Source organism: Somniosus microcephalus, chromosome 1 (assembly GCF_052327205.1).
Source record: "Somniosus microcephalus isolate GS21.2 chromosome 1, FLI_Smic_1.0, whole genome shotgun sequence".
NCBI classification, from domain to species: Eukaryota; Metazoa; Chordata; class Chondrichthyes; order Squaliformes; family Somniosidae; genus Somniosus; species Somniosus microcephalus.
Window position 1 is genome coordinate 35,182,411 of NC_140987.1, and position 25,051 is coordinate 35,207,461.

At 46.7% G+C, this 25,051-nt stretch overlaps 1 protein-coding gene across 4 annotated transcripts in view; it reads right to left on the bottom strand.

Moving 5' to 3' along the window:
• fbxo8 (F-box protein 8) overlaps window positions 1-25,051 on the bottom strand; it is a 120,434-nt gene that overhangs the window by 49,386 nt on the left and 45,997 nt on the right. The window contains exon 1 of one of the 4 annotated variants that reach the window (XM_085977710.1): window positions 23,784-24,153. The exons of 1 other annotated variant lie outside the window; for it this stretch is intronic. Coding sequence is in view for 1 of the 3 variants with exons in the window: in XM_085977705.1 (XP_085833831.1) it covers window positions 20,021-20,206 (186 nt within the window). In the remaining 2 variants the exon portion in view is untranslated. Of the gene's footprint in view, window positions 1-18,498; window positions 18,714-20,020; window positions 22,508-23,783; window positions 24,154-25,051 lie in introns of those variants that run through there. 2 more of the 4 variants (XM_085977705.1, XM_085977716.1) reach the window with 2 other exon arrangements.

Consider the following 25,051-nt stretch of genomic DNA (forward strand, 5'->3'; position numbering starts at 1 on the left):
ACACGGGCTGCTAATGTTTCCTCCATGGTGATCAAGGTGGACTCTCTCGGCGAGTGCAAAAGCATCCACTTGCAAGCTTATTTTTTTCCCTGCATACAAGATCATTTACTAGCTGGCGGTGCACAGAACTAGATACTAAAAGGAGTGGTGTGTCTGTATTAAACAGAAGCGGTTTGGAACCCTCCGAGAATTGCAACAGTTTACCCACGACATCAACATAAACCGGCAAATGAAATGGCGATATCAGAAGGTCGCAAGTCACATTTAAGCTCAGCAGCACGTTTGTGCAGCTAATACGCAAATCTGTGGACCTCTCCCCCCCCATCTGCTAAGAATTTCCACATAGCACTTCATCACCATCATGGCATTTCTGCCTGGGAAGCCAATTAGAGAATGTCAGGCCTTGCTGAGTACCAGGTTCAAAGTACAAATAGCACTAATAGGGCAGCAACAGTCTCAGAGCCTCAAGGCTTCATTGAAACTGAAGCCAAAACACTGGCTTCAAAAGTCCTGCAAAGAAGTCATTACTTAAGGCAAAAGACTGCAGCAGGAAGGGTTTTGTAGGAGGCAGGTAGGATTTGGTTTCTTCATCAGCAGCAGAGGTGCCCCCCACCCCCCCCGCTCTTCTGTAATTGAACTAAAAACAAAAAGATAGAAGGATCGAAAGATACCCATGAAAAAATGGTATCCTTTACACTATCCAGGTTTACATTACAGTGAAATTAATGTTAAAGGCCACCTGTACAGAGACTAATGGCCAATAAAGTCCCAGCAATTTGAATTAGTTCACATGAAATATGCCCAAAAAGGCTGTCATCGCACTATGTTTGTTTTATGCATCTTTGTAACAAGTAATTTCAGTCCTTTCTCTCATAACCCACCCCACCCCATTTCAACAGCAACAATAATTTGCATTTATATAGTGCTTTTCACAACCTCCAGGAGGTTCCAAGTGCTTTACAGCCAATGAAGTACTTTTGAAGTGTAGTCACTGTTGTAATGTAGGAAATGCGGCAGCCAATATGCGCACAGCAAGCTCCCACAAACAGCAATATGATAATGACCAGATAATCTGTTTTTGTTATGTTGATTTTTTTTTATTAGCTTATGGGATGTGGGCGTCGCTGGCAAGGCCAGCATTTATTGCCTATCCCTAATTGCCCTCGAGAAAGTGGTGGTGAGCCGCCTCCTTGAACCGCTGCAGTCCATGTGGTGAAGGTACTCCCACAGTGCTGTTAGAGAGGGAGTTCCAGGATTTTGACCCAGCGACGATGAAGAAATGGTGATATACTTCTAAGTCAGGATGGTGTGTGACTTGGAGGGGAAGTTGCAGGTGGTGGTGTTCCCATGCGCCTGCTGTCCTTGTTCTTCTAGGCGGAAGAGGTTGCGGGTTTGGGAAGTGCTGCTGAAGAAGCCTTGGCGAGTTGCTGCAGTGCATCTTGTAGATGGTACACACTGCAGCCATTTTACGCCAGTGGTGGAGGGAGTGAATGTTTAAGGTGGTGGATGGGATGCCAATCAAGCGGGCTGCTTTGTCCTGGATGGTGTCGAGCTTCTTGAGTGTTGTTGGAGCTGCACTCATCCAGGCAAGTGGAGAGTATTCCATCACACTCCTTACTTGTGCCTTGTAGATGGTGGAACGGATTTGGGAAGTCAGGAGGTGAGACACTCGCCGCAGAATTCCCAGCCTCTGACCTGCTCTTGTTGCCACAGTGTTTATGTGGCTGGTCCAGTTAAGTTTCTGGTCAATGGTGACCTCCAGGATGTTGTTATTGCCTGGCACTTAAGTGGAAGTAACATTCGCGCCACAGATCAGCCCAAGCCTGAACGTCGTCCAGGTCTTGTTGCATGCGGGCATAGACTGCTTCATTATCTGAGGAGTTGTGAATGGCGCTGAACACTGAGCAGTCATCAGAGAACATCCCCATTTCAAGGGAAGGTCATTGATGAAGCAGCTGAAGATGGTTGGGCCCAGCACATTGCCCTGAGGAACTCCTACAGCGATGTCCTGGGGCTGTGACCACCCTTCAACCACCACAACCATCTTCCTTTGTGCTACGTATGACTCCAGCCAGTGGAGCGTTTTTCCCCCCGATTCCCATTGACTTCAGTTTTACTAGGGCTCCTTGATGCCACATTCGGTCAAATGCTGCCTTGATGTCAAGGGCAGTCACTCTCACCTCACCTCTGGAATTCAGCTCCTTTGTCCATGTTTAGACCAAGGTTGTAATGAGGTTGGGAGCCAAGTGGTCTTGGCGGAACCCAAACTGGGCATCCGTGAGCAGGTTATTGGTGAGCAAGTGCCACTTGATAGCACTTTCGATGACACCTTCCATCACTTTGCTGATGATTGAGAGTAGACTGATGGGGCGGTAATTGGCCGGGTTGGATTTGTCCTGCTTTTTGTGGACAGGAGATACCTGGGCAGTTTTCCACATCGTCGGATAGATGCCAGTGTTGTAGCTGTACTGGAACAGCTTGGCCAGAGGCGTGGCTAGTTCTGGAGCACAAGTCTTCAGCAAGATAGCTGGGATGTTGTCGGGGCCCACAGCCTTTGCTGTATCCAGTGCGCTCAGCCATTTCTTGATATCACATGGAGTGAATCGAATTGGCTGAAGACTGGTTTCTGTGATGGTGGGGACCTCAAGAACAGGCCGATATGGATCATCCACTCAGCACTTCTGGCTGAAGATGGTTGCAAACGCTTCAGCTTTGTCTTTTGCACTCACGTGCTGGGCTCCACCATCATTGAGGATGGGGATATTCATGGAGCCTCTTCCTCCCGTTAGTTGTTTAATGGTCCACCACCATTCACGACTGGATGTGGCAGGATTGCAGAGCTTTGATCTGATCCGTTGATTGTGGGATCGCTTAGCCTTGTCTATATCATGCTGCTTCTGCTTTTTAGCATGCATGTAGTCCTGTGTTGCAGCTTCCCCAGGTTGGCACCTCATTTTTAGGTATGCCTGGTGTTGCTCCTGGCATGCTCTTCTACTCCTTATTGAACCAGGGTTGGTCCCCAGGCTTGATAGTAATGGTAGAGTGAGGGATATGCCAGGCCATGAGGTTACAGATTGTGGTGGAATAAATTCTACTGCTGCTGATGGCCCACAGCGCCTCATGGATGTTCAGTTTTGAGCTGCTAAATCTGTTCTGAATCTATCCCATTTAGCACGGTGATAGTGCCATACAATACGATGGAGGGTGTCCTCAGTGTGAAGATGGGATTTCGTTTCCACAATGACTGTGCGGTGGTCACTGCTACCAATACTGTCATGGACAGATGCATCTGCGACAGGTAGATTGGTGAGGACGAGATCAAGTAGGTTTTTCCCCTCGTGTTGGTTCTCTCATCACCTGTCGCAGGCCCAGTCTGGTAGCTATGTCCTTCAGGACTCGGCCAGCTCGGTCAGTAGTGGTGCTACCGAGACACTCTTGGTGATGGACATTGAAGTACCCCACCCAGAGTACATTCTGTGCCCTTGCTACCCTCCGTGCTTCTTCCAAGTGGTGTTCAACATGGAGGAGTACTGATTCATCAGCTGAGGGAGGGCGGTAGGTGGTAATCAGCAGGAGGTTTCCTTGCCCATGCTTGACCTGAAGCCATGAGATTGCATCGGGTCTGGAGTCAATGTTGAGGACCCCCAGGGTCACTCCTTCTCGACTGTATACCATTGTGCCGCCACCCCTGGTCGATAGAAACATAGAAGATAGGAGCAGGAGTAGGCCATTCGGCCCCTCGAGTCTGTTCCGCCATTTAATGAGATCATGGCTGATCATCCAAATTCAGTACCCTGTCCCTGCTTTCTCCCCATATCCCTTGATCCCTTTTAGCTTTAAGAAATATATCTAACTCCTTCTTGAATATATGCCGGTGGGACAGGACATACCCAGGGATGGTGATGGAGGGGTTTGGGACATTGGCTGAAAGGTATGATCCTGTGAAAATGACCATCAGGCTGTTGCTTGACTAGTCTGTGGGACTAGTCTCTGGAGTGGGATTTGAACCCACAACCTTCTGGCTCCGAGGCGAGAGTGCTGACACTTGAGGGTTGAAGAGAGGGCAGTGGAGAAATTTAGGGAGGGGATAGCAACTTGCACCAAGTATGGAGATGAGGCCTGGGGACCAATTTCTAACCATCCCTGGGCCTCTTTGCTTCTGGGGCATGTCCAGGCCCAAAGATGGGCCCAGACTAATTTCTACCCTCAGGAGTCCGTGGCAGGCCCAAGTCCCTACCTGAACTTTATTGCAGCTCTCCAAATGTTTCAACTGGCTGTGATACATGCACATCTTTAATGGTGCTTTAATATACATTGCTAATAGAGATCAAGCAAACTCTCACAAGTGATCTTTTAACCCAAAGAATCCCCACCAAAATTGAACTGTGCATCACTGACCTGCAGATAATACATAGTCGATCCAAGTGAGGGGAAAGGAACACAATGAAAATAACGAGGCACTCAAAAACACCAAGGAAGGATCATGGCAATCATGAATTTTCTTTAGTTCAATTATGAATGCAAATGCTGTGCAAGCACAGTAATGTCTTGGGAATTAAGAAGCAGATTTCCCTTCCGTTACTGCGCCAGGTTAAAATAATTCTGAGAGAACATAAATGCACGAACACAATGCTATAGGTCTGACCACTGACAGCATAAATCAACATTTCAGAAGACGTGGATTATAGAATTACATAGAAATTACAGCACAGAAACAGGCCATTCAGCCCAACTGGTCGATGCCGGTGTTTGTGCTCCACGTGAGCCTCCTCCCACCCTACATCATCTCACCGTATCAGCTTATCCTTCTATCCTATCGGTAAGAGAAGAAGGTTTAAACCAAATTTAGGACCAGGAAATTCTTCTTCACACAAAGGACGACTCACAGTTGGAATGAACTACTGGGTATGATAATGGAGGCAAAACCATTGGAATCATTTAAGACATTTTTGGATGGCGTGATGGGGAGGGGGAAAACTAGAGGCTTTTCCCGCATAAATAAGTTGGGATGAGTCAAAGGGGTCTCTTCTAATCTTGTGATCTTTTGAAACACAGTGAAATAAAATAATAAAGCAAAAAATGAATGAACGAATCTAAAGGATTATTTGGTGTACACATATGTTAATACCCAGTAATGTGGTGTTAGGCTGCAGTTAAGACTACAGCAGTATCTGTACGGTGCGACAGACAGCCAGCAGACCTATGTTATTTTGCAACTGTGCATGGAGCTCAATAACGGAGCCTTACACGTGTACATGTGTGGAGTTTAACTCTCTGGGCAGCCAAATCTATTGTTAGGACTGCGTGGGTGGCACTGTTCAGTCGGTCCCGACATTAAAATAATTGAAAAGTAAGTGCACGTTCCCAGAACTGCCGAGCATTTTTTTTACAATCTGGCTTTGCTCCGGGGCTGAAGTCACACTACACCCAGTGCAAACCTCAAGCGGTGCCAAACCATCCACCAGTTGGTCTCACATCTATTGCTTTATTGCACTTGAGTCAGATAGTTAACCGGATTCCCAAATTATACTGTACTGCTATTTTTGTACGCAAAATTCTTCAGTGTTAATGCAAGAGTGGCAATAATTGTCAAAGAACAATTACCACAGTGGAATTTAGTAATAAAAGAATCGCAGTATTCAGCACTTAATTATGTAGACTTATTACCTTTCTATGAAAGTCCATAAAAGTAGGGAGACCCAAGAAACTAATGTAGAAATCCATAATACCATAGTGATTTTATGTTTAGTGGTATTTAACACTACAACTCATATTTTACAACATTTTCCATAACAGAAACACAAAGACCACATTCCCTGATGCTGTTCCTAATTACTGTTGAAACAAGTACTTTGCACCTAACAGGCATGGGAAAATATGGGTTTACAAATAATGTTCAATTTGGCAGATGTGAATAGTGCACGTAGGACTACAAAATATGTTTTAACAACATAATGGCCCTGAATTTGCGGTCGGAGGCGTACCTCCAGAGTACGCCTCCGTCCCACGAAACATTTCCCAACTTACCTGATGGCTCCCAGGCTGCGGAGAGTTCGGGTCTCGGGCCTCCAGGCATACGCCTGCGTAAAGGCCCACGGAGCCCAGGGGACGAAGGAGGTTCGGGAGCGTCCCTGGGATCACTTGGGCCAGGTCGTCCAATGAGAAAGGAGGATTCCATTGCAATCAGTTCCGAATAGTATCCCCTAATGACATGCAATGGAATCCCCAAATAATTTAACAATTTAGACAATTCTAATAAATATAAGTGTTCTGATTTTCAAATTTAATTAAAAGTCCCTTCATTACACCAAATACAATTTAAAAAAAAATTTTTTGAAAAATAATTTTAAACATTTTAATCTAGGCCAATATTTGCATAAGCTAATTTTAAGTGTTTGTGCATCAGTTTTTAATTTAAGATTTATAAGAACACTTACGCTAGTGAAAGCAGGCCCTATGCCTGCTTTTACCAGCCATAAGAGTTTCGTGGGCATTTGCTGGGCAGTAGTTGGGCAAATAGCCCAACTCTGCGCCAGCGAAAGTGATTTTCCAGTCGGTTCCTATGATCTATCAAGGAATAACTTGACAGATCGCAAGTGCCAGGTTTTCGCGCATGCAGAGAGAGTTGCAGGACCTTTCAGAAGGATTAGGATGACGCTGCAATTTCTGCCTCAATGTGTCTCTGGCTGGTGGGGGGGGGGGGGGGGCGGGTGGCGGGGGGGGAGAATAGAATACATAATGGGAGGTATGGGAGCTCAAACTTCACTTGATTCTACTGCACTGTCATTTTCTGAGACCCTGTATGATTTATCGTAGCAAAAACAGAGTAAGAGTCTTGTGTAAATTGAACGCAATTGGCATTATCCAGAACCCCAGTAGTTCGGAGTTTATGCTACACAGCCACATTGGAAAGTGGCTCGTGGTATGGAAGACTTTCTCCACTGCTAGTTAATCTGCCTGGTTTATATTTCGGAACAGCATCGAACAGGAAGGAAACAGGGCGTTAGCAAAAAAATAACAAAAACAATGACCGCTATCAGTTGGTGTTCTTCTCGCTACCCTTTTAACTGCCTTTTATAGGTCTAGCCCGTCAGTGTGTTGGTACTCAAAGCTTTTTAAAAATGTTTTAACACTTCTTAAAAATAATAATTGCTCCTTTTTAGTGCAACACCTTGCCATGCTCCGGTTAGGTCTCACCAAACTGCTTAAAGAGCTGGGATGGAGATGGAAGGACTGGAGGTCTGATGATCACCGCTAATTCTCCTGTGGAGCTCATTTATACTCGTACAAGAACTTCAGAATATTCAAAAACGAAAGGCACCAAAAAGATGAGCTCCATCTAGCCCTACTTCCTTATGTTTACAGTGGCAAATGAAAGCTGAATCAGAAGTTAGATTCCACCCAGTATAAATCATAGAAATCGGAGGCAGCGGCGGTGGGACATAATGGAGAGAGCGGAGGAACAGCACGGAGCTAATCGGGGGCAGCAGTGGTGGGACATAAAGGAGAGAGCGGAGGAACAGCACGGAGCTAATCGGGGGCAGCAGCGGTGGGACATAATGGAGAGAGCGAAGGAACAGCACGGAGCTAATCGGGGGCAGCAGTGGTGGGACATAATGGAGAGAGCGGAGGAACAGCACGGAGCTAATCGGGGGCAGTGGTGGGACATAAAGGAGAGAGCGGAGGAACAGCGCGGAGCTAATCGGGGGCAGCAGCGGTGGGACATAAAGGAGAGAGCGGAGGAACAGCGCGGAGCTAATCGGGGGCAGCAGTGGTGGGACATAAAGGAGAGAGCGGAGGAACAGCGCGGAGCTAATCGGGGGCAGCAGTGGTGGGATATAATGGAGAGAGCGGAGGAACAGCACGGAGCTAATCGGGGGCAGCAGTGGTGGGATATAATGGAGAGAGCGGAGGAACAGCGCGGAGCTAATCGGGGGCAGCAGTGGTGGGACATAATGGAGAGAGCGGAGGAACAGCGCGGAGCTAATCGGGGGCAGCAGTGGTGGGACATAATGGAGAGAGCGGAGGAACAGCGCGGAGCTAATCGGAGGCAGCAGTGGTGGGACATAATGGAGAGAGCGGAGGAACAGCGCGGAGCTAATCGGAGGCAGCAGTGGTGGGACATAAAGGAGAGAGCGGAGGAACAGCGCGGAGCTAATCGGAGGCAGCAGTGGTGGGACATAATGGAGAGAGCGGAGGAACAGCGCGGAGCTAATCGGAGGCAGCAGCGGTGGGACATAATGGAGAGAGCGGAGGAACAGCGCGGAGCTAATCGGAGGCAGCAGTGGTGGGACATAAAGGAGAGAGCGGAGGAACAGCGCGGAGCTAATCGGAGGCAGCAGTGGTGGGACATAAAGGAGAGAGCGGAGGAACAGCGCGGAGCTAATCGGAGGCAGCAGTGGTGGGACATAAAGGAGAGAGCGGAGGAACAGCGCGGAGCTAATCGGAGGCAGCAGTGGTGGGACATAAAGGAGAGAGCGGAGGAACAGCGCGGAGCTAATCGGAGGCAGCAGTGGTGGGACATAATGGAGAGAGCGGAGGAACAGCACGGAGCTAATCGGGGGCAGCAGCGGTGGGACATAAAGGAGAGAGCGGAGGAACAGCGCGGAGCTAATCGGGGGCAGCAGCGGTGGGACATAAAGGAGAGAGCGGAGGAACAGCGTGGAGCTAATCGGGGGCAGCAGTGGTGGGACATAATGGAGAGAGCGGAGGAACAGCACGGAGCTAATCGGGGGCAGCAGCGGTGGGACATAATGGAGAGAGCGGAGGAACAGCGCGGAGCTAATCGGGGGCAGCAGTGGTGGGACATAAAGGAGAGAGCGGAGGAACAGCACGGAGCTAATCGGGGGCAGCAGCGGTGGGACATAAAGGAGAGAGCGGAGGAACAGCACGGAGCTAATCGGAGGCAGCAGTGGTGGGACATAATGGAGAGAGCGGAGGAACAGCACGGAGCTAATCGGAGGCAGCAGTGGTGGGACATAAAGGAGAGAGCGGAGGAACAGCGCGGAGCTAATCGGAGGCAGCAGTGGTGGGACATAGTGGAGAGAGCGGAGGAACAGCGCGGAGCTAATCAGGGGCAGCAGCGGTGGGACATAAAGGAGAGAGCGGAGGAACAGCGCGGAGCTAATCGGAGGCAGCAGTGGTGGGACATAGTGGAGAGAGCGGAGGAACAGCGCGGAGCTAATCAGGGGCAGCAGCGGTGGGACATAAAGGAGAGAGCGGAGGAACAGCGCGGAGCTAATCGGGGGCAGCAGCGGTGGGACATAATGGAGAGAGCGGAGGAACAGCGCGGAGCTAATCGGGGGCAGCAGCGGTGGGACATAAAGGAGAGAGCGGAGGAACAGCGCGGAGCTAATCGGAGGCAGCAGTGGTGGGACATAATGGAGAGAGCGGAGGAACAGCGCGGAGCTAATCGGGGGCAGCAGTGGTGGGACATAAAGGAGAGAGCGGAGGAACAGCGCGGAGCTAATCGGAGGCAGCAGTGGTGGGACATAGTGGAGAGAGCGGAGGAACAGCGCGGAGCTAATCGGGGGCAGCAGCGGTGGGACATAATGGAGAGAGCGGAGGAACAGCGCGGAGCTAATCGGGGGCAGCAGCGGTGGGACATAAAGGAGAGAGCGGAGGAACAGCGTGGAGCTAATCGGAGGCAGCAGTGGTGGGACAAAGGAGAGAGCGGAGGAACAGCGCGGAGCTAATCGGAGGCAGCAGCGGTGGGACATAATGGAGAGAGCGGAGGAACAGCGCAGACCGAATCGGGGGCAGCAGCGGTGGGACATAAAGGAGAGAGCGGAGGAACAGCGCAGACCGAATCGGAGGCAGCAGTGGTGGGACATAAAGGAGAGCGCGGAGGAACAGCGCGGAGCTAATCGGGGTCAGCAGCGGCGGAACCTTCCACAATTTCCAAAAAAACAAGGTGTGATGTCACAGGACAGCAGGTAGGTGATTGGTTGGTGAGTATTAAGGTTTTTTTTCTAAACTAAAACTAAATCTAAATTAATACAACTGGAAATAATCATTGATTAAAGACTTGAACTAATTAAATAAATAAAATAAAGCTAGACTAAGATATGGCAGGGCAGGATGTGTGCCTGGACTGCAGTATGTGGGAGTTTATGGACAGCGAGACTGTCCCGAGCAAACACATCTGCAGGAGATGTCTCCATCTCGAATCTCTCCGGCTCAGAGTCATTGAGCTGGAGTGCGAGTTGGAGACACTCCGACACATAAGGGAGGGAGAGAAATTTCTGGACAGTTTTATCCACAATACAGTCACACCCCAGAGGAAAGCACAGGTTCAGGAAAGGGAGGGTGTGACTGTTAGGGAGGCAAGTAGCGAGGATTTAGGAGAGGTTGAGAAGGAGATTCCGCAGACACTGGTCCTGTCCAACTTGGAAAGGGAGGGTGGAAATCCAGCTGTCGTGGTCCATGTTGGAACAAACGACATAGGTAGCAACAGGGAGGAGGTCCTGCTTGAAGAGTATCAGGAGTTAGGATCTAAATTAAAAAGCAGGACCTCGAGGGTAATAATTTCTGGATTATTGCCCGAGCCACGTGCAAATTGGCAGAGAAGCAGACAGATCAAGAGAATTAACACGTGGCTAAAGGGCTGGTGTGGGAAAGAGGGGGTCCTTTTCATGGGATACTGGCACCAGTTCTGGGACAGGAAGGAATTGTACCGAATGGACAGGCTCCACCTAAGCCGGGATGGGACCCGTGTCCTAGCGGAAAGGGTAATTAGGGAGGTGGCAAAGGCTTTAAACTAATAAGATTTGGGGGGGGTGGGAAGGAATCTACAAGAAACGTAACCAGCCTAAATATAAACAAAACAGGAAAAGAGAGCATAGGAAAGAATAAAGTAAGGGTGGACATTGATGGCAAGGGAATAAATAGAGTTATAGAACAGGGGGGGAAAATTCGGTTGCTTTGCGCCTCCCAGACATTTTGCGGCGGCGCTAAACACTACTGCCACGATCTCCTGCGCCCGCAGACCTTGACGTCAGTCGAGTGTGCAACACCCTGGTAGCGCCCCGGACCGGATATTGAGTGGCACCCCCTGCCGCTAGCAACGACAGGTTGAGGGGAGCGTTTTGCAGTCATGAAGGGACTGGGGGAGCGCGATTTAAAGGCGACAGCTTCCTGCCTTTTTTTGTCGGCGACATTTTTGCACCACGCATTCTGAGAGAGAGAGAGAGAGAGACACTTCTGGAGAGATTCAACACTGTGTGAAGGAGTATTGGGTACTGAGCAGCACTTTGCAGGTTCATTTTGATTTGCCCTTCCTTGTATCGATTTAGAAGAGACTATGGGGGCTGCACTCTGAGCTCTTTCCCTGGGCCTCTCCATTGTTCTTTCCAGCAGATTTGATGTACAGGTCTCTCCAGGCCGAGATTCAAGGCTGCAATGAGCAGGGTGTGGATGGAGAGCAAGATCGACCCTCCCCTTTAAGAACTGGCCGGCGCCATTGTGTCTGTGTTCCATTGCTGACTGACATCACATTAGCTTCGCCAGCGCTCTGAGGTAGCGCCTCGCTCCTCGGCGTTAGCGCCTTAAGAGAGGTGTGTAGTGCCTGATTCAGCGCTCCAATCACCTCCAGGGGCGAGAGAAGCCAAGTTTGCAGTTGGAGGCAATAATTAGCACCAGGCGCTAAACTTTGCCGATAATTGCGCCCCAAACAGGACGATACCGAATTTCTCCCCCCAGGAGTCTAAAAAGATGGTTAAACATAAAGTGAGAGAAAATCCTACTAAAAATGAGTGAAACAGTCTGTACAGCAATGCACACAGTGCCCGTAATAAAACAGGGGAGCTGGAGGCAATCATATGTTGCGAGGAACCAGACATAATAGGGATTACTGAGACATGGCAGCAGGAAAAATCAGGACTGGGAATTAAACATTGCAGGATACAACATATTTAGAAAAGATAGGGAGGGAACAAGGGGAGTAGCTGTACTTACTAGGGATAACATAATGGCAGTAGAAAAAAGTGATGCAGATATCAGCAAGACAAAAATAGAATCCATATGGATAGAGATAAAAGATAATAAAGGATCGATCACACTAATAGGCGTAGTCTACAGACCATCTAATAGTGGAAGGGAGGTGGAGGAAGAAATATGCAGACCAATAGGGAAATTAGTAAAAAACATAGAATAATAATCATGGGGGCTTTCAACTACCCCGATATTAATTGGACAGAAGAAATAGGTAAAGAGGATAAGGGAATGCAGTTCCTACAATGTGTACAGGACTCCTTTCTAGCCCAACATGTAAAAAGCCCAACAAGGGAGGATTCTCTATTGGATCTAGTAATGGGGAATGAACCAGAGCAGATAAGCAAAAGTAGGGGAACATCTGGGCAATAGTGACCATAATATAATACACTTTAAGATGATAATTGAGAAGGACATAAGTAGGACGATAACCAGGTTAATAGATTGGAGAAAAGCTGATTTTGAGGGGCTGAGAATAGAACTTGGGAAAATAAAATAGGCAACAATATTGGCAAACAACGATGTAGAACAGCAATGGGAAACATTTAAAATGGTGTTCAACAGAGTGCAGGAAAAATATATTCAGCTAAAAGGAAAGAACAAACTAAACAATAATGAGACTCCGTGGATGAATAAAGCCATAAGATAAGATAGCAGGTAAGTGCATGATAAGGGAGAATATGAAAAGATTAGGAGAGAAGTCAAAAAAAACTATTAGGGAGGCAAAGAGGAACTATGAAATTAAATTATCAAGGGACATAAAACAAAATAGTAAAATATTTTGTAGGCACATCAAAAAAAAAAGGTTGGGATGGGAATAGAGCCATTAAGGGATAGTCAGAATACCACAGGTAATGATAGAGAGATGGCAGAGATATTAAGTAATTATTTTGCTTCAGTATTTACCAGGGAGAAAGAACAGGTGGACATGACATTGGATGATGAGATTAGTAATGAGATAAGTGCATTTAAATTTTAAAAAGGGGATATATTGGCCCAGATATTCCGATCTCTACGGGTGTGTACGAGCTGTGTACCCACCCATAGGGACATCGGAAATGCCGGTTTCAGGCATGCACAGCGCATGTGCTGAAAACTGGCATTTCCGATCTGTCAAGGATGGTCTTAACAGATCCTCCGGCTGCCCTGGAGAAGGGCCTCTGCGGGGGGGGGGGGGGGAGTGTTCTGCTTTTTGGAGACCCTCCGCCCGCAGAAAACCTTTACAATTCTTATGCCTGGTAAAAGATTTTCACTGATTTATCATTTAATAAAAATACTTTTAAAAAAGGGTAAGTAAAGTTTTTTTACGGGGCTAAAAATAAAAAAATTTTCAAAAAATTTAATTTTTGTTTAAAATACTTAAATTATTGTAATTTCAAGTCATTTAAAAAATATGATTAAAAAAAAATTATTTAAAGTTTCACTGTTTTTGGGGTGATCTCCATTCATATATTTGACAGGTCTTCCTGTCAAATGTATGAAGGGAGATTCCCTTCTTTGATTGGCTCCCCATGGCCCACGTGATCCCAGGGACGCTGCGAACTACCTGCGCCTCTGGGATACGAGGGCCCTACGCACTTGGAGTTTGGAGAGGCCCAGGAGCGGAAGCGTTTGCGTCCCGGGAGCCCTCAGGTAAGGGCGTAGATTTTTCCAGATTGCGGGCCTCTGCCCACGGGAGGCCTGTGATTGGAAAACACGGGCCATTAAATAAACTAATCAAACTCAGAGGATAAAACTCCCGTTCCGGGTGGATTGCATCCACGCATTTTAAAAGAATCTAGGGAAGAAATAGCAGAGGCATTACTACGCATATTTAATAATTCGTTAGAAAGAGGTATAGTGCCAGAGGATTTAAGGGGAGGCTAGACAAGCATACGAGGGAGAAGGGAGTAGAGGGTTATGCTGATAGATTTAGATGAGGAAAGACGGGAGGAGGCTCGAGTGGAGCATAAACGCCGGCATGGACTGGTTGGGCCGAATGGCCTGTTTCTATGCCTTATAGCCTATGTAAATTTACGGAACAGAAGGAGGTCATTCAACCCATCGTGTCTGTGCTGGCCAAAAAAGCGCTATCCAGCCTAATCCCACTTTCCAGCTCTTGGCCTGTAGCCCTGTAGGTGAAGGCACTTCAAGTGCATATCCAAGTACTTTTTAAATGTGATGAGGGTTTCTGCCTCTGCCGCCCCTTTCAGGCAGCGAGTTCCAGACCCCCACCACCCTCTGGGTGAAAAAAGTTCTCCTCAATTCCCCTCTAATCCTTCTACTAATTACTTTAAATCTATGCCCCCTGATTATTGTCCTCTCTGCCGAGGGAAATAGGTCCTTCCTGTCCACTCTATCTAGGCCCCGCATAATTTTATGCACCTCAATTAAGTCTCCCCTCGGCCTCCTCTGTTCCAAAGAAACCAATGCCATAATCTCATAATTCATTTCATCAATTAACAAGATAGTCCTTCTTCATCAAGGCGCCTATCAGCCCATCTATGCTCCTCCTTCCAGAGTACCAACTCGATTGTCTTCCTATTACAGCATCAGTTTCTTAAATTAGTCCAGTTTCCATGCCTCGGCCAGCCTTCTTGATAACCCATTCCAGCAGCTGTCGGAACATATTTCATTACACACTAACAAATGTCCTAATTTTGCCCCTCACTCTTCACAATCCTGCCCCTGTTCTGGCCAATCTGAAATGTATTTTTGCTGCCCCAGTCAATATTTTATATATCTCTGCAAGTTCCTCCCCAAGAAGTCTTTTTGGCACTGAAGAGCCTCAGCTTATCAAGTATTGCTTCAAGTGGAGACATATGCAGAGAGGTATTATTTAACATAGGAAAGGCTACATCTTCAAAAAGCTTGGCAAGATACGAGTTCTGAAAGGCCGAATGCGAATATACAGATGATGAAATTCTGTAAAATCAATTCTATGGTCATGTACTGACAATGAATGATAGATGCACTTCAGGGAAGAAGCCAAAGCAATTCTGGGAGGTATAAACAAGCATAACCTTAACACAAATGAAATATTAAGAGGAGCTCTGGACAGAAATGGCTGGCATCACCTCATTGCTGACCTATAGACCATTTGAGGTTGTAGGGCAGGAGGAGGTTACAGAGATAGTGAGGGGTGAGGCTGTGGAGGGATTTAAACACGAGAATTTTAAAATCAAGGAGTTGATAGACAGGGAGCCAATGTAGATCAGCGAGCAAAGGGGTGATAGATGAGTGGGATTTGGTGCGGGTTAGGATACGGGCAGCAGAGTTTTAAATGAGCTCCGTCTTTCGGATGAGACATTAAACCAAGGCCTCAGCTATTTACAATCTATATTAATGACCTAGATGAAGGGACTGAGTGTAATGTATCCAAGTTTGCTGATGATACAAAGCTAGGTGGGACAGTAAGCTGTGAGGAGAACACAGAGTCTGCAAAGGGATATAGATAGACTAAGTGAGTAGGCAGTAAGGTGGTAGATGGAGTATAATGAAGGGAAATGTGAGGTTATTCACTTTGGTAGGAAGAATAGAAAAACAGAATATTTTTTAAATGGTGAGATACTTTCAAATGTTGGCCTTCAGAGAGATTTGGGTGTCCTCGTGCAAGAAACACAGAAAGCTAGCATGCAGGTATAGCAAATGGCATGTTGGCCTTTATTGCAAGGTGGTGGAGTATAAGAGTAAGGAAGTCTTGCTACAATTGTACAGGGCCTTGGTGAGACCACACCTGGAGTACTGTGCACAGTTTTGGTCTCCTTATCTAAGGAAGGATATACTTGCCTTGGAGGCGGTGCAACGAAGGTTCACTAGATTGATTCCTGGGATGAGAGGGCTGTCCTATGATGAGAGATTGTGTAGAATGGGCCTATACTCTCTGGAGTTTAGAAGAATGAGAGGTGATCTCATTGAAATATACAAGATTCTGAGGGGGATTGACAGGGTAGATGCTGAGAGGTTGTTTCCCCTGGCTGGAGAGTCTAGAACTAGGGGTCACAGTCTCAGGATAAGAGATGGCCATTTAAGACTGAGATGAGGAGGAATTTCTTCACTCAGAGGGTTGTGAATCTTTGGAATTCTCTGCCCCAGAGGGCTGTGAATGCTGAGTCTTTGAGTATATTCAAGGCTGAGATAGATAGATTTTTGGACTCTAGGGGAATCAAGGGATATGGAGATCGGGTGGGAAAGTGGAGTTGAGGTCGAAGATCAGCCATGATCTTATTGAATGGCGGAGCAGGCTCGAGGGGCCGTATGGCCCACTCCTGCTCTTATTTCTTATGTTCTTATGTTCAAATAGGACACTGAAGCTGTGAACAGTCGGGTTCAGTCTGTGACAGTGGGCAGGAGGGGGATGAATTGGTAGCGAGGGAACGGAGTTGTAGCGGGGATCAAAAACAATGGCTTTGGTCATCCCAATGTTTAATTGGAGTAAATGTTGGAGAAGCAGTCTGACAACACACAGTCAGTAGAGGGGTCAAGAGAGGTGGTGGTGAGGTGGAGCTGGGTGTCATCAGCATACATATGGAACCTGACTTCATGTCTTCGGATGATGTCGCCGAGGGGCAGCAGGTAGATGAGAAAAAGGAGGGGGCCAAAGACAGATCCTTGGGGGACTCGAGAGGAAATGGTGCAGGGGGCGGCAAGGGAAGCCATTGAAGGAGATTCTCTGGCTACAGCTGGATAGACAAGAGCGGTGCCAGGTAAAGGTAGTCTCACTCAGCTGGACAACGGAGGACAGGCACTGGAGGAGGATGGTGTGGTCAAATGTCTCAAAGGCTGCAGGGAGGTTGAGAAGGATAAGGAGGGATGGTGCTCCACAGTCACACAGGATGTCATTTGAGACTTTGAATAGGGCTGTTTCTATGCTACAACAGGGGTGGAAACCTGATTGGAGAGGTTCAAACATGGAGTTGCGGTTCAAGCTGTCAGCGCCCTCTAAGTATTTGAAGGAGATAATATTTACCCAAGTATCAAAGATAGTGACATAATGAATGCAAGTTTAACAGATAATAACCTACAATTTATTATGAGGCAATATCCCAGTCGGTATATTCGGTTATTTGTGAGTCACATGCATCAATTCCAGTTACTTCATTAAACAAACCCTCTGGTGGCACAATTAAAACTCTGTTTTTCTGATGATTGTTTACCTTAATAAAAATGATCAAGCCTGAAGTAATGAGAGAAACAAAATCTTATTTGACAGTAACAGTCTAAGCACTATTGCAATATTCTAATATTTTCAAATGGATATTCTTATGGGATTCTGTATCTATCATATTACAAGGAGGTACCACATCGAGGAGTTGAGATCACAGTATAAATGTAATAATAAAATACTCTGCATCATATTACAAGAGCCCCATCCATGTCTTTATTACCTCTAGACTCAACTATTCCAATGCACTCCCACTTTTCACCCTCTGTAAATTTAAGCTCATCCAAAACTCTACTGCTGTTATCCTAACTCACACCCATTCCCGTTCACCCCCGTGCTCGCTGACCTACATTGGCTCCTGGTCTGGCAATACCTTGATTTTAAAATTCTCATCCTTCTTTTCAAATCCCTCCTTGGCTTCGCCCCTCCCTATCTCTGTAACCTCCTCCACTCCAGCCCTACAATCCTCCAAGATCTCTGCGCTCCTTCAATTCGGGCCTCTTGTGCATCCACGATTTTCATCGCTCCACCATTGGCGGTTGTGCCTTCAGCTGCCTCAACCCTAAGCTCTGGAGTTCCCTCCCTAAACCTCTCTACCACTCTTTCCTCCTTTAAGACACTCCTTAAAACCTACTTCTTTACCTGTCCCAGTATCTCCTTATGTGGCTCGGTGTCAAATTTTGTCTGATAACGCTCCTATGAAGCACCTTGGGATGTTTTACCACGTTAAAAGTCCTATATAAATGCCAGTTGTTGTTGATACTAGTAATTTTTTTTTTATTGCAAATTATAAAAATATTAAATGGGCAGCAGAGGATAATAGATAATTCAATCTCAGCGTTCACATGGCAAAGAATGTGATATCATGTGATGTCATCTGAACACCTCATTCAGATTATTTCTCTGTAATCCACTCTCCATCTGTTCTGTACCTTCTGAATCTAGGGTGTCAAAACTGCAATGTGCAAGCTTTATCCAACCCGTGAGCTCTGCTGATCCAAACTACTAATCCCCGGTGGCTCATTTAGTCTCCGAGCATTTGCATGCAAAAACTGTTGGTTTTGCCTTTTTGAACTTTGCAGGCATGGTGCTTTGGAAAATGCCACTACATTACTGAGGTCAATAAAAGAGAACAGCAGCTTTAGGAGAAAATATTTCTCTTTTATTTCGAGGGAGCAGGGTGATGAATTTTTATGCTCAGACAGATAAGGGATGTTAGCGCTGGGGAATTAAATTATAATAGGCGTGCAGTGTCAGAATAAAGCACTCCCAAGTCAGCTGCAAGTGAACAGTAAACCTCCGTCTACTCTGACCTCATCCCGAAGGGTGCTCCCGATTGTGCCGGAGTGACAATTTCTACTCACCACACCACAGTTCCTCAATGAGACTGACAATTTGTCCCAGATTAAGTCCAGCCCTGCTGGGGACTGGGTTGAAACTGCCCAGATTCAGTTCACAAAAGGATCCTCACAGCCAGCGAACAAAGACTTTAATCCCATCAGTCGGTGCTGGATTTAAGTCACTGTCCTCGAGGTGAAAGTACAGCATCCAGCCCGCTCGAACCACCAGAGTCCATGCCCCTTGCACTACAGCGCTTTACAGAACCCCTGTGGCTTCTACAATAGGGCAAGTATACCACGTCCGTCCCCCCAGAGGAGACCCGATTTCACACCGCTGCTGCCACTTTCTCGCAAGCAGAATTTAGTTAAGCTAAAGGGACAACCAAACCACAAGGCTTGGAGGGGCAAGTAACTGAGCACAGAGCTGGCAGAATTCCAGCTTTGACTAAGTTGCGCTGGGATTCAGCCGACAAGCCCGTACACTCCAAACAGACTATTACTCGACCAGCAGTAATCACAGAACAATCAGGAGGAATCGTTTTAACAAACTTTTCCCAAGGAACTGTCAAACAAATCATAGAATGATACAGCACAGAAGGAGGCCATTCAGCCCATCGTGCCTGTACCGGCCCTTTGAAAGAGCTATCTGATTAGCCCCACCCCCCTGCCCTTTCGCCATAGCCCAGCAATTTTTTCTTTGGTCTTCAAGTATTTATCGAATTCCCTATTGAAAGTTACGATTGAATCTGCTTCCACCACCCTTTCAGGCAGCGCATTCCAGAACCCACTGCGTAAAAACAAATTCTCCTCATCTCGCCTCTGGTTCTTTTGCCAATTACCTTTACTAAATTTTCACTGAGCTGTAAGACACGTGACAGCACATATTAGTATGTAATACAGATGTTAAACTATGACAACATCCAACAGAAGGGATTTGCCACGAGGGGAAAGCAATAAAATAAGGAAGAGCCACCGTCACCCTGCTCCAGATTCTGCCCAGGCCACTAGATTCTAAAATGCAGGCATCAGACTCCTCCCGGGCAGATGAAATAATGTTGATGGGAGTGTAAGGTTCTCAAAATTCCCACATTCCCCCCAAGGTTATTAATAAAAGGGACCCTGCATGGACAATTTAAAAAGGGTACCGAAAAGATGGCGTCCGCACCTCGTGACCAAAAGCCTGTAAGATTTTCTGCAGCACAAGCAGGCAGTTTTGGGAAATCGAAACTTAAAATGCATTTCTGTGAAAAGGACTTAGTGTTTGAAAAGCCAGACAGCTAGGCAAACACTGAATATGCATTACGTCAGATCAAAACAGATCAAACCCAGTTAGGCCTAAGCATAAGGCCATTAGTTTGTCCGCATAAATAATCGGAAACAGCTCAAGGGAGCCACCAAGGCTGGACAGGCCGATTAAAATGCATTAATGACAATACAACCCGGACATTGGGGCCATCAGGTGCGATAAACGGCCATCTAAAGCCAGTTAACTTAGATTGGTATAATCATTTAAAACAGCCCACCAAAAGTTAAACAATGGACTGACCTGATTTTGCGTGCAGATGAGGGCCATTGGAAAGAGTATAATTGTAGGCCCATCAGTAACAATCGCTCTCCTCTCTTGACTCTGACCTCTTGTCTGGTCTTGGGCTGCTGCCGCTCGTACTCGTGCCCTGGCCTCGTGGCGGGTTCTCTTCTCGCTCCCCACATTGGGTTTAACAGCCAAGGACATCCATACCAAACGTGGGAGAGGGGAACGAGACCCGAGTCCAAAGTCATACAGGACACACGGGCCACAAAAAGGGGCAGACGAAACGAGGCGAGATAAGACGAGACAAAGAAAAAGGTAAAGACCCGACAAGAGCAGAGAAGGACAGCAGAAGACGCATTGATTAAAGACCGAGCGCCTAGTTATAAGCTGGCGCTTGGGGAAGAAATATATGTATGGACACTGAGAATAAGTTGGCTATTGAACACTGCGAACAAACTGGCATTAAACGCGAGTGTCCACGCCCAATATGCTGGCGTTTGACGCTTGGGTAGCAAAATCAAACCAGCAGTAAGACTGCCAACCGTCCCACAAACGCAACATTACCGCCGACGACCGCCCGAGGGAGAAGAAGAGAACCCATCGCGACGAGACGACGACAGTAGCTGAGGAGAGGAAAGGTGTGTCGCAGCAACAGCTCCAGCACCGCGCCCCGAGACCACGGGGCGACGGAGTACCCCAAAGGACAGAAGACCAAACCTCAAAACTTGCAATTGTTAAAGCAACAGGCTTTGGATTGGTGAGCATGAATTCCTGGCCCCTCATAGCTTAATCTAGTTAGGTATAGGGGTGGGATAAGGGGATTGTTAAAGTAGTTGTTTTTCCCTCGATGTGCCGTGTGTTCCCCATTCCCTGTATAAGTATAATTATTGTTTATGCCTGTAATTTTTTCATCAGTAGTTTCTCATAAGACTGTTTTATTTTCCGTTTTAATAAAATCTTGGTTTTCTTACACCAAACCACTTGTCTACTCGATTTTTCTGTGTCGCCGCCTGTACCTAAGTCCGGTGTCTAGAACCCAGGGGCGTGGGAGCGATTCGAACCGCTCAGGCAGTCAGGGGCATAACTGACTGGGCGCACGCGCCACATGCCACCCCCTACAGAAGCTGCAGCTCATGTAAGTGAGGTACCCACAGGAGGAATAGTCACAACCGTGTAATCTGTTGTCACAGGAGGACATGTATAAATTAAAATAGAACCCAGCTAACGTTTGCCTTCCAATTGGTACAGTCGCAAAATGTGTGCTTTCCAATGTACAGTGAACAGAACGCTAAAGCAGAGTATGTACAATAGTGTATGTTAAAGCAGCTCGTGTATATTATGCTGTCTTTTCTGACAGCAGGGACTGCTACTGGTTCTGCTGTTGCCATTTACAGCTCCTCTAGACCCATCTTTTCTTTCCATTACTTGTTCCATTACCACCCAGTTTTGCCTTGCACCATCATCCCTTTTATCGTTTAAATCACTCCTGCCTTCCACCGCATCGCAAACCTTCTCTTTTGTTCTTTCGTCATCTCTCCACCGCCCCCCCCACCACTTTTCCCTGGCTCTGCACTCACTTATAAACTGTTAAATCTCTAACTTCGTCCAGTTCTGATGAAAGGTCATCAACCTGAAATGTTAACCGTTTCTCTCTCCACAACTACTGCCCGACCAGCTGAGTATTTCCGGCATTTTCTGTTTTCATTATGTATGGTAGAATAATTTTCACGTCATAGTTTAACAACAGCATTACATACTAATATGTGCTGTTATGTACCTTACAGTTTAGTTAAAGCTATTTGTTTGACAGTTCCTTGGGAAATGTTTGCTAAAATTAATCCTGTAGAAGTGGGATCTTCACAAAAGTGGTATATACACACAAAATCTTACAAAACCTGGGTGACTCTTTGCTACTGCATATTAGCAGCTAACAGTAAATGCCTGGGGCACGCACAGAGTTTGGTCTTCTTAACTCCAGTTCCTAACATACAATCATAGGATAGTACAACAAAGAAGGAGGCCATTCGGCCCATCGAGTCTGCACTGGCTCTTTCGAAGAGCAATCCAGTTAGTCCCACTCCCCCTGCTCTTTCCCCATATCCCTGCGATTTTTTTCTCCTTCAAGTATTTAGCCAATTCTATGTCGAAAGCTACTATTGACTCTGTATCCACCACCCTATCAGGCAGTGCATCCCAAATCCTAACCACTCGTTGCGTAAAAGTTTTTTTTCCTCATGTCGCCTCTGGTTCTTTTGCCAATCATCTTAAATCTGTGCCCTCTGGTTACCGACCCTTCTGCTATTGGAAACAGTATCTATCTCTTTATTTACTCTATCTAAACCCTTCATGATTTTAAACACCTCTATCAAATCTCCTCTTAGCCTTCACTGCTCCAAGGAGAACAACCCCAGTTTCTCCAAATGCCATGTAAAAGAATGAGGTGACCAGTGATGGTTTTGATGGCTCCCAGCCTGGGATTTGGGAAGTGGGGTGGGGTGGGGTTTTGGGAGGGGGGGGGGTGGAATTGAGGTGGTGGGGGGCAGAATTTGCAACAAGGCACCCCTTGTACTTTCTAACCACTGGCAGGCTATACATGGGCCTCACCAAGCAAGTGAAGAATGGGATAGAATTACAGAAAAAAAGTGTTCGCAACTCCCCCATTGGATAAACAATTAAACCACACACTAAGAAAACCTCTGTTTAGTCTAAAGTAGATACAATACGTATGCAGTTCAGAATTAAGAACTACATTCTCCAAAATAGCCACAAAATGACATGGTCAATCCACCTCCACGCTAGTGATCTGTCAGAATACTTCCTGACGTGGATTAAATAACTTCAGCATTGTAGTTTCAGCACTTGTCACCATGCTGACTTATTTACTAATAAGAAATACCACATTCAGACTTAACCTGTTTCTTAGAATCACTTCAATTTGCTCCCGGCACCACTCACCAGACCTGTAGACACCTTGTGTTATTTGACTCAAAATAATGTCACAAGGCCAAAAACTGTAACCAAACCTAAATAAAAAGACATTGTAAATGATGGCAATCTGACACAAAAAAAAACAGATAAAGCTGGAAGCACACAACAGTTTAGTCATCATCTGTGAACAGTTGACATTTTGGGCTTGTTCAGACTGAAAAAACAAAACATAATAGAAAAACAAAAAAGGATAAAGGAAAAAAGTAAAGTTCATTTGGACTTCACTCCCCTTTTTCTGATTCTCTCACTATGCTTGCCCATCACTGACTGGCCTGCTGCTGTGTGTTGCCAGTTTATTTTCTGTTCTTATTTCTATAATCGATGCATTTGGTTTTTTCCCATAGCCCAAACTTGGGTAAAAAATACCAATAATACAATTCCCCACCCTTTAGCAACAGGAGCATAGTTTGCAATTCCTTCCAAAACGTTGCAGATTGAATATTTAGAGAAGCAACTTTGGGTTTCTGCAGCGCTCATGAAGTTCTTAAAAATATATATACACACAAATAACATTTTGAGCTTAAATAGCCCCCTTTAATCAAACACCCAACAGCCTGAGCAATTCAAAACTTCTTCACTCCCCTCCCCCAACCCACCCTTTAATCCTGCCAGAACCCAGGGCGCACCCTAACTTGCTGCGACGCGGTACAATGACCCGCCCACTCAACCAACCGACCGCGCTGATTGGCTGAGCGGCCGCCCACCGCCGCCTCTGATTGACGGGCGCCGGCTGTCAATCAGCCCGCAGGGGTCGGGGTTAGGGTTAGATTGGCCGGCTGGCTCCTCCTACCTGTTGGAGCCGCAGATCCTCCGATTTTCACGGCGACTCCAAAAACAACAACAACAACAACAACAACGGCGGAGGAAACGACAGGGGGAAAAAAAAGGGTCCGGGTGAGGAGATGGAAGGAGGAGGAGGAGGAGGAGGGGGGGAAAAGAAAGAAAGAAAAAGGTGGAAATTAAAATCGGCCGACAAAAAAAAATCAGCCGCTTAAAAGTCTTCATTCGAATTCATCCGAGTGCGGCGCGAAGGGAAGGGGGGGGGAAAAGGACGGAAAAAAAATCAACATGTTGAAAAAAAACCGGCGCGATACTTTCACTTTAAACCCCTCCTGCGTCTCATTAACTTTTCCCCCCTCCCCCTCTCTCCCGGCGGCTTGCGTCAAAGGGACGTCGAGCCCGTGACGCAATCACGCTGGACGTTTGTTATTGGTGGAAGTGACGTCATGGCACGCCGAGGAGAGGAGGGGGGCGGGGCTGGCCTGGCAGCTCACGTGACTTTCTGAATGGCCAACTCTCTGGCCTGCCTGAGCCAGAAGGTTGTGTGTGGGTTTAAGTGCCACTGTGTAAGCCAGGCCGGCACTCCCACCGCAGTGCCAAGGGAGCGCCACGCCGTCGGAGGTGCCGTCTTTCGGATTAAGACGTTAAATCGAGGCTTCCGCCCCCTCTGCCCTCACGAGTGGACGTAAAAGATCCCGCGGCACTATTTCGAAGAAGAGCAGGGGAGTTGTCCCCCCGGTATCCTGGTCAATATTTATCCCTCAATCAACATCACTAAAACATAACAACAGAAAATGCTGGAAAAACTCAGCAGGCCAGGCAACATCCGTGGAGAGAAAATAGAGTCAACGTTTCGGGTCAAACCCTTTGTCAAGACTCACTAAAACAGATTATCTGGTCGTTACCACTTTGCTGTTTGTGGGAGCTTGCTGTGTGCAAATTGTCTGCTGTGTTTCCGTGCATAACAACAGTGACTACACTTCAAAAAGTACTTTGCTAAGTCCTGAGGACATGAAAAGTGCAAAATAAACTCTCATATTTCAATAAGCTTTTGCATTTTATTAGAATATATAAACAAAGAAAAGACTTGTACTTCAATACCTCCGGATGTCCCAAAGTGCTTTACAGCCAATGAAGTACTTTTTGAAGTGTAGTCACTGTTGTAGGAAACGCGGCAGCCAATCTGCACGCAGCAAGCTCCCACAAACAGCAATGTGATAATGACCAGATAATCTGTTTTTTAGTGATGTTGGTTGAGGGATAAATATTGGCCAAGAC